This window comes from Crassostrea angulata, chromosome 3 (genome assembly GCF_025612915.1).
Source record: "Crassostrea angulata isolate pt1a10 chromosome 3, ASM2561291v2, whole genome shotgun sequence".
Classification (NCBI taxonomy): Eukaryota; Metazoa; Mollusca; class Bivalvia; order Ostreida; family Ostreidae; genus Magallana; species Magallana angulata.
Window position 1 is genome coordinate 37,644,223 of NC_069113.1, and position 10,832 is coordinate 37,655,054.

Below are 10,832 nucleotides of genomic sequence, written 5' to 3' on the forward strand. Positions count from 1 at the left end.
GACAAAATCTGCCGTTGCAAAGGATCGAAGAGAGAAAGCAAAAACTGGTGGCGGTCCACAAGCAGATACGGGACTTGACAGCCTTCAGTCAGCAATTTCCTCAATGCTTCCATAGCAAATTCATAGCACTGGCAGCAACGAATTCGATGATTATGCGGTTTTACATGGCGATTTAGATAACAGCCCTTGTCTAGATAAAAAGGTTAGTTGTAAGGACTACGAAATCAACAAAATCTTATATTTATTTTTAAAATAACATCAAGATAAAGTATCATATTCATAAATGAGAGCAAAATTAATTTTATTGTTCATTTTCAAATATTACAAATCCCTTGTCCACAGGATAGTTGTGTCTCTGAAGCTGAGAAAACACCGCCACCACGTAATTCTACGTCCACATCAGCACCAGCAAAGACGCAGAGAAAATTTCCTGGTAAACAAGATCAGGTGAAAAGCCGGCTGTTAGAGATGGCTGAAGCGGAACATGCTGCAAAGATGAAAATGTATAAATTAAAAAAAGATATCCTTTCATTGAAGAGCGGAAGGTGGAGGAATCCCTGTCCAACAACAAGGAAGTCGATAGACCTAGCACAAGTAACGAAACCTCTTGTGAATGGAGACCGTTTTAACATTTTTTTCCATAAAGAACAACTTTAATTAAAGTGAAGAAAATAAAATGAAATAAATAGAAATACACTTACTTTATTTTTGTTTATCTGAAATTTCTAATGAGATTTGTGTGGAGTGCCCTTCCTCCCTGATTGTTGTACAGGAACCTGGTCAATCTCATTACCTTCATCTTCATTTGGTAAAGGAATTGACAGGTCTCTTGCTATGTTATATAACACGCAACAAGCTGTAATAACCGTAACGTTTGTTTGAAGTTTAAGACGAAGTTGATGTCGTAAACATGGAACTCTTCTCTTTAAGATGCCGAATACGTTTTCAATTTTCACACGTGTATTTCACAAAGCTAAGTTAAATCTTCTTTTCTCTAGTATTTGGCGTGAGGACTAGCGTAATAAGATATGATCTCAAGGGGTATCCATTGTCACCCAGCAAAATTCCATTTATTTCTCGGCGCTCAAACTTTGCACAAACATTAGAATTTTCTAAAATGCGACTGTCATGGGTACTGCCAGGCCATCGTACCACAGCTTTGGTTATTTAAAGTTTGTGGTCACAAATTGCCTGCACATTAATAAAAAAAAAACCTTTTCTATTTCTAAAAAGTTCAGCATTACCTCCTCCTGGGAATATAATTGGAATATGAGTACAATCAATTAGTCCAACAACACCTGGTATGCTACTTTGTTGCATTAACGCTCTTTGTACCTCTACAATTCTATGTCCAGAAGGAAATTTTTATAGTGATTGTACAGAGATGCTATAGCACGCGAAACTTTCTTAATTATTCTCGACACTGTACATTTGTGTACTCCAAATAAATCTCCATTTACTGATAAAATTCAACAAAACTGCTTCCTTGCTTAACTCTTTCACCCCGACAGCCCGCTTAAGCGGACAGGTAATAAAACTCCTTTCACCCCGATAGCCCGCTTTAGCGGTCATTCCAACAATTTGAATTTTGCCGCCAAATATTTCATAAACAGAAAGTTGAATACGAATCGGCGGCTTCTAATTTGAAAGTAGCTATGTAAACAAAAATATTGTCTGCCAGATTTATATTTAAAACATGTTTTTGATGTTAATTACACCGATTTTACGCATTTCATCTTTGAAAACTACTTCAAAATGTCGGACAGCGAGAACGATTCGGACGAGTGGTCTGATGCCGAATATTTCGACGACCTAGGAGCTTTTGACTTAGTATATGTAAATGAAAATGAAAGAAATCATATCGAACGAATTATTGATGATCGTTATTCCTCAGAAGATGAAGATAATTGGCAGTTTGGCGACTACATAGCACCTGAAAATTTTTTTTGGACTGACGAGTTTTCGGTAAGATGTCGACTTCCGTTTTCAGAAAAGCCAGGACCTGTTCGTGTGTTTGATAGTTCGGCTTCAGTGCTCAATTATTTTCAAATATTCTTCTCGGACGAAATTTTCAATCATATTATGGAATGTACGAACAGAAATGCCAATAAAAAAATAACAGGCATGGGATGCTAATGATAACAAAGGCGTGTGGAATGATGCGACACTGGAGGAAATCAAAGTTCATTATGGAATTTTGATCATGATGGATATTATCAAGCTAGACAGAGAAGATCTATACTGGAAAGAAGATGAAAAATACTTTATGTTGGGAAACTAGAATTTCAGATATCATCAGCAGAGACCGGTTTATGCAAATCAAAAGGTATTTGACTAAAGCAGTAGAACAGCAAAATGACAATCTTCACAAAGTGAGGTACATGCTTGATAAAATACGCAATTCTTTCTGAATATATTCCCGACGAAGAAATTAGTGTTGATGAATCAATGGTACCCTTCAAAGGGAGGTTGTCATTTAAACAATATATGAAAGACAAACCGTGCAAATTTGAAATTAAATTTTGGATGCTTGCGGATGCGACTAGCGCTTATTGTTGGAATTTTGATGTGTATGTTGGAAAGTACGGGACTGAAATTAATCGTACGTTTGGTCTTAGTGCTCATGTAGTGATTGACTTGCTTCGTGTATTTGAAAACAAGGGACACTGTGTCTTCACTGACAATTTTTACACAAGTCCTACCTTAGCGCATTACTTATCAACAATTCGAACATGTTTATGTGGCGCTATAAGACCAAATCGTCGAGGATTTCCAAAGGATCTTGTAAAATCGAAGTCCGAAGCTCGAAAACTTCCCAGAGGTTATTTCGACTGGAAACAGTGTGATGCCATTATTGTTACATGTTGGAAAGATAAGAAAATGGTGTACTTTTTATCTACATGCCATGTACCAAAAAAGGAGAACTTGACTGTAAAGCGACACAACAAATGGGACCGTCGCAGAGTTTCCAGACATACCATCAGGGGCAGCATATTCGAAATACATGGGAGCTGTGGATCGCAATGATCAAGTTACGAAGCTGAACAAATCCAAAAAAGCTATGCGTTGGTATAGAAAAATTGAAAGAAAACTTCTTGGCCTCTCAATATACAATGCTTATGTCCTTGAAGGAAGTGTTATTGAGCATGAACGACCAGGTAAAAGGAAGCGTGACCTTCTGAAATTCAAACTGGAACTTGCGCATGAACTGATTAGACAAATGCGTATTCGTAAAAGGGCTAGAAGATCCAGATCAGCAACTTCGAAATAACTCATCGGGTTAGATGGTCAAAATCATTTACCGGTTGTTGGTGAAGGGAAAGATCATGTTTGTGTGGTGTGCAATGAGAAGCATATGAAATACAAAGACAGAAATCCAGGTGTGTCTTATGCTAAAAATCCCTTCAAAAGGTGCAAAACCACCATAAAGTGTGAAAAATGTGGGAAATATCTCTGTTGCAATGCTAAAAACATGTGTTTCAATGAATATCATTCAAAGCTGTGTCATTGAATCGGAATGATTATCAATTTGAAAGTATTACCTGAACAAACGTGGTTTTACCTGATATTTATTAACTGATTTTACCTGAATATTTATTTGATTTATTTACTTATTTAATGTTTACTTGTTATAAATTGAAAAATATAATCAAATTCTATGTAATGTTTTATTTGTTTTGAATAAAATGGTTCTGTTTATTTGTTTTTCTTTGGTATATAGTTGCTAGACTAACCAGATAAAGTACAGCTTCTAAATATTTTAACATGCTGGAATTGTATTTAGGTATATAACCAATTGTCTTACCGTAAAGTCACCTGTAACAGGTGTAAAACAAAACCCACTGACTTTCTTTTACCTTACATATACATCAGGTTATTTGAAATGATAATTTTGTTTTTTTTTATGTATAATACTTTCCTTGATAAAATTACACAAACTGATATTTTAAATTAAGCGGTTTATGGTTTCTCACCTGGCAATACAGGTAAACTATACACCTTTAATTGTAATTTTACTAAACTCAGTCCACAATTATGCATCCTGAAAATAATTTGGCATTTTTTATTGATATTTTTATTAAAACAATATCAAAAGCTAGTAACAATTTTCTTAAGCATAAGGTTAGCTACATCAAGGTTTTACGAAGTTAAACTGTGGTCATTAACAAATAAATTACACCCGTTGGCAGCCAAAATTATGTCCCTGACACAAACATAGAATTATGTATTACTTTGTCTCTCATTGATGTATGAAAAACAGTGAAAAAATAAATGTTTTATTCAAAATTTAATAAAATTACACATTTACCCGTTTCTCAGCTGTGAAATACAGGTAAACTTTTTTTTAAAAACAAAAAACAACAACACATGTTTATATAATTTGATATTTTTCCTACACAAATATATATAGTATGGTTATTTCTAAAAATAAAGAGAAAATACATAACTTAAAATTATAATGTCATAAATTTAAATGATCTCTCAAATATTCAGTGTTTAAGGGTATATTATATGGAAATATATATAGGGATGACAGAGTTAATCGAAATTTGATCATAAAATCTGCATCGTTATAATCAGTAATTGGATTAAGTCTGTCTCTAACGATTTGTTCTTTCTATGAGATCAAACCTGTCCACCACTTCCAAATACTCTGCCATGTTTCCACATGAAAGTTTGAAGCTGGGTTTAAACCACCCCAATACCAGGTTCATAATTTACTGTTATTTTGAACCTTTCTCGCCTCAGCCTTACCTGTTTGCAACGCGATTACCTGGATTTAAACTCAGATTCATTGATCGGGGGTTTAAACCCGAGATACGCAACTGGTCATTGTCTTCAAAATGCATTATTTTTTGAGAAAACTTATTAATACCTTGAAAGTTGTAAGGTTTTAAATGGTACAAACAATTTAGATATTTTTTGAAGTCGCATGTATTCCTACGCTAAAGTTCAATGTAGTCTCGTTCAACCAGACGCTCGGCTGTCTCCGTTAATATCCGACAAAACATAGAGAGTCTCTCTTGCTTGTCGGAGATAAACGGAAAAAGCCGAGCGTTTGGTTGAAAAAAAAACTTGCCAGGGTCCATGCAATTTCTCAAAAATATTTCCATTACTGATACTACTTGCCATGCAAAATCATATATCGTTGATTTTAAAATAAATGATAATCGATAAAATCAACTCCCGTCAGTACTTCAGTACTTTGATTCTATCTTCTTCTTTACTATTCTTTTTTTGTACTTGTGCTTATTCACCCTTGTATCATTATGTTGTAGTATTTTGTATAATTACATTTATTTAAAACCGTGACATTACGATTTGAAGCATATTACACAATTTCGTAAATCGTGGATTTAAATGGTTTGAGTGATTTGACGAGATTTGTACGAAATCTTACGTACGAGATTTGTACGTAAGTCACCTTGAAACATAGATTTCATTCTCATGATATATCAAAAATTAACGTAAAAGTTATGTATGAAATATAATACCTAGTATAGTATCCATTCTCTTTTTCAGCAAACTTGATACATCTATGATCCATCAACATCAGCTGTTTTAGAAATCAGTCGATGAGTTACCCAGCGCCATTAAGGAAAAAAATATATTGCGATATATATTAATCATGGAACGTCCACTCACAGTGAAAATATATTTTGTTATGTGCTCTTGACCGTTTCTATAGGGATATACAATGTCCTCATATAAATGGCAAAAAATAGCACAAAGTAACATAAATCGTTTTGTCCCACTAGTACTTTCAATAACAATACACACAGGGCTTTCATATATAGAGTAATTAATTCAAACCTGAGAAGTAAATTATATCTTGCTGTTTAATAATAAAACACCGGATTTTAATTTCTCTATAATTGACATAATTAAGTTATTATTAGTTGAAATGAAATGAAAATAGACCTCTTTATATTCTATTTGTCAACTGTTCAAATTCATCATAAATTACCACTCCTCAAATTTTCTAATGACACTCTTATGAAGGAAATTCGGCGTTAAATTCCCCACTCTATGATCATCAAGGGATTCTAATTATACGATTCATCAAGTGACTACATTAATTTTAAAAGTTACTTTATTTTTTTTTTACAGTGATTGATAAACAAGTTCTACAGTTTCTGTTAATGTCTCTCGTTAGCACGGATGCTAGAGCAATGAAGTCATTGATGTGAGAGGAAGCCAGAGTACCTGGTGAAAACCCACGTGTGTAAGTGGGGGACCGCCATACCCTGTCACATACAACCACTGTCAATCATGAGGATCGAACTCGGGTCGCAAAAGTGAGAAGCAAGTGCATTGACCTCTAGGTCATTTATACACCCATTACTGTGGGAATTACCGTTACCGTAACCCAACATTTAGGGTTACATAAACGAATCTGCTAAGATATGACAACACAAAATTAATCAATAATCACACTTAACTAATTCACAAGTGGCATTAAAATACTTTGCACATGTATGCACAATTGGTGCAACGTACCTTTACCTGTATTTTACATTGGTGCTAGATCATTTATAGTTTTGTCACGAACGAAGATCAGAAATTCAAGCGAACAACTTCATCATTTATTCCTAAGTGATAACGAATTTCAGACACGTGGCCTTTGAAAATTAAAACCTATTTTTAATAAGAGCATATTTTGACAAGATGACATGAAACCTTCAGGAAATGATCGCACACCGCAAATAAAACTGATATGAAAAGAATTAAGTCCTTAATTGTGTTCGTTGTCTCCAGGACGGACAGCTGTGTGAGTGTGAGGATGAGTGCTCAATATTTAATCCGTGTTATTTTATTTATTGGTTTCCATATCGGAGTGGCTTATTCCGATGGAAATAATAATAATAACGTAAGTATTTTAAATACATTTTATCGTAGTACTAGTATTACAGTTGCTGGATATATTAAAAAAAATAAATATTATTTTTAAAATTTAAAATTATTAATTTCGTATAGAAATTCCTAAATGATAATATATGGATCTATATTAAGTTATATTTGTGGCCTCCTGTTAGTTATTTAGTGTAATGATTTCTGAGAAATATAGTATACAGTTGAATATAAAAGTCGTTGTAATCTACGCACCTATACACGTTTTTGCTTGTTAAATTTTGTTTTAATCATGAAGAATAATTATCATTCTCAATCTAATTAAAATTATGCTTTTGATCCACTCCTAATAGATCAAAAGATCTAATTTTAGTTAGATTGTTTCATTCCAATTATTGAATAATATGTGAACATAAAGCAATTTTGTTAAACTCAATTTAAAGGTGATCAGAGTCGAGACAGCGAACGCAATTCACCTATCTGCCGACAACGTACTGGTGGTCCCGTCCGACATCATAGTGGTAGAACTCAACGTCTACTCCGGCGAGGATGACCCGTTTGTGCAGATACCCAGGGCTCAGATCCAACCTATGCTGCAATCCAGTTTTGGTTGGAGGAATCCTGGTGTTCCTACTGGTATACATCACAATCTTATTACCGATAATTTCATTTCTCTACATAAATCCTTTATTTTATTTCTCGATTATTTTTTTTTAATAGCCTGGACTTAATAAAATTGATAATGTTATGCTGTTTCTTTGATTAGGAGTAGGATACAAAGGCTTTACTTTGTATAATTATGAACCCAATCCGATTCGCATTGGATGTGGATCCGATATGGGAGTAGAAACTGGACTCCTACAAAGAATGGGACTCAGAATCGATCCAACTCTTCGCCAAACAGTTCAATCACAGGTAATCAATTTATTATTGGTAAAAGAAACGGGAACTATATACCATAACAAACAAGCTCCTATGACTTAAATCAGTCATAATGCTAATACATTATTTACGTATAGAAAAATATGTTACGAGGAGAAAAGAAAAGGACGTATGATATTGTTCATCTCTGGAAAAACATGCTTTACTACATATTAGGATATAAAAACGAAAAAAAATCCTTGCTTTAATAATTTTGGTTCAAAACATTTATGAATTGATCTTTTATTTCCTTATTATAATAAAAATAATTCAACGGATTCTCCATTTAACCTTAACAATCAACCATTAAATATTCACTTGAAAATCATTTAGAGTAACATGGACATGGCAATGTGCCGATATTGGATGTTTTTTTATTTGCCCATACTTGTCTGCTTTTCAAACTCATTAGGAATGCATGCATGACCTTAATGACGAATTTTGGTTTTTCTCCTTCCTAATCGTATATAATTATAACCTTTACGAATCTATCATCTTGTCAACAGAAACTTTCATAACCTATAACTTTGTCATTTTTTGCGATTTCCATTTTGTTGTTGTTGTTATCCAGAAGGTTTCATAAATCAGTTTTAATTGGAACTTTTTATGGAAAAAGCGACTAGTTCGTAAAATAAGAATCAAACACAATTATTTTCATTAGCTAAAGGTCGGTGTCAGTGAACTTTTGAATAAACCTTTTGTTTTGATAGATCGCTAATATTTAGACATTGTGGTCTCCGCATTTCACAATTCCTGATTTCTCTTATATTATCCGAGTTTTTGTGACATAAAAAATACAGTAATGGAAAACATGAAATCATTGTTTGAATACGAGATATGTTTCATTCTTACTTATATATTTGACTATATTTTAATTATAATTGAAGTTAATTAAATATAATTATGATAGATGTGTTCAAACTTTTTGAGGTGATAAAGGTATTACAATGTTATAAAGACTAATTTATTTAATATCTACCTGACTCATGTAACAAGACGCCAGTTCATGTCGCAGGAAATAATTAACCAGGATATGAATTAAGTTTTTATGATAGACAAAATCAGTTATTCTAATAATTGAACCAAATGACGTGTTTATGTCAATCTTGACTTCCTGTTTGAAGATTTCGTTCCGTCTGAAACATATATGCTTGATATAAAGTAATTTATGAAATTCAAATTATAAAAGAAACTTAGTTCAACTGAATTTTTAAAGTTGTTACACAAATCTATTGGTATAAACTATCAATTACAAATACATATGACAATGTAAAAAAAATTACGACGATAAAAAGGCATAAATTCTCATTGTACTTCATAGAAACCTTATTTATGACATAGGTTGTCGAGGTCATTTTTTGAAATTTTAATAAGAATTACATTTATGGAATTAGTCATTACTTTGGTATAGTTTAAAGCTAAATCACAAGTATATAAAAAATAAGATCTTAAGGGTCATATGTCATTCAACAGACTCAAATACTTCTTTCACAGATGCAAGCAGGTTGGAGCCTACATCAGAGCATGCATCATGGTCACAGACCACATCCTGGAATGCCGGTAAATATTATTAAAAGTCAGATTAATTATTGCTTAAAAATCAATGCATTACTGGCTTTCTTTGATATTCAAAGCTTTGATATTTATTCAATTTAAATAACATGTATTTAAAACCTAAGAAAAACCACAAAAAAATTCTACTTCATCTATAAATGCGCTACATGTAACGTAAAGTCTTTGAAAAAACCCTGATGTGTTTTATTTGACAGCATCAAGGAATTTTCTGTCCAAGACCCCCTTCATCATCCACCTATGAACCACACGTTTGGAACAACCGGACATTTGTACAGAGGCGGAACAACTGTTACAACTATGCCAGCAACATTATAACAAATACATTCGCTCAACCTGGTAGAGCCAACCGCCACAACATAACAAGGAATCCACCACAGTTGTACGGCGAATCAGTCTACTACGGGGCTATTCTTGACGGGCTAATCCCAGTTCCTGCACCCACACAATGTTTGCCAAGCCCTGGCTTGAATCTCATCGCTTTAGTTATTTGGCCAGGAAGAGACTATCATTTTTACCGTCTTGACAAGAACGGTTACTTCTCTCACAAGCCTGGCAGATCACCTGCAAGAAATGTGGACAATTCCAATAATCTTATTTTGGACCCACGGACATGTGATCGCGGTCCTTATACAGTTTTTAAGGGATTTTTCACGACTAATATTTTTAATGTACGTCATCTTATGTAATTTTAGCGGTTATTTGAGAAGCATTTTTCTTCCAAATCCAATAACAAATGTTTTTGAGATTTACGTGTAAAAAGTGTCGTGTAGATTTATATGCGGTTAATAAATTATTGCTTTTGAAGTCAACATGTTGTTCTAATATTATTCAATTTCACATTTAACACAAGTCATGCATTGATCTATGATTTATTGGTTCGTGATGAAGAAAATGGAAACCTCGACACCGTTGCTGCCAGGATTGTAACAGAACAAATTTAATTATTGCAGTTGGATGTAAATTTTATTCGTGATAAAAAATGACATTTACAAACTGTCAATCGTCTCAAAAATCTATACAGCAAATACAAATTCAACGCCAAGCAAACAAGGACCTCTAAAATGATAGAGTTGGAACCCGATACCTCGGAGGAGTAAGCACTAGTACTCCCTGCTGACCGGTCGCAACCGCCGTGCGCTCATTGTCATGACCATGAAAACGAAAGAAACTGTAGTCAGCTCGGTGTATATACAGTAGTCAAAGAAGTATGAAAAACGTCCGTCAGCATGTGTCGTAATCAAACATTGTGCCTGATAAAGGTCATTTTATCGAACATAGAACTTCCGTACAGCTGATTTTAATCAAAGTTCTTGATATTCTTGTTCCAACAACTTCATTGTACATATACCTTCTTCTAGCTGCAATAATGGAGCCCTCTCCGATTTTTTTTTATATCTGATGTTTACTGGAGAGAGCTACAATTCCACAGGATCTCCGTAATGGTGCAAAATTAATTTTTTAATGCGGCTGACTTCGGTCTGAAA

At 33.7% G+C, this 10,832-nt stretch overlaps 1 protein-coding gene and 1 pseudogene across 1 annotated transcript; one reads left to right on the plus strand and one right to left on the minus strand.

The window, feature by feature from the left end:
* Nucleotides 1-712: 712 nt before the first annotated feature.
* On the minus strand, nucleotides 713-4,661 carry LOC128176870 (putative nuclease HARBI1; annotated as a pseudogene).
* A 1,993-nt stretch (nucleotides 4,662-6,654) lies between these two features.
* On the plus strand, nucleotides 6,655-10,152 carry LOC128177816 (uncharacterized). The gene is made up of 5 exons (XM_052844682.1): nucleotides 6,655-6,871; nucleotides 7,296-7,488; nucleotides 7,619-7,767; nucleotides 9,268-9,333; nucleotides 9,543-10,152. Exons 1-5 carry the CDS (start codon nucleotides 6,719-6,721, stop codon nucleotides 10,032-10,034), a joined length of 1,053 nt encoding a protein of 350 aa, XP_052700642.1. The 5' UTR covers nucleotides 6,655-6,718; the 3' UTR covers nucleotides 10,035-10,152.
* The last annotated feature ends 680 nt before the right edge of the window (nucleotides 10,153-10,832 follow it).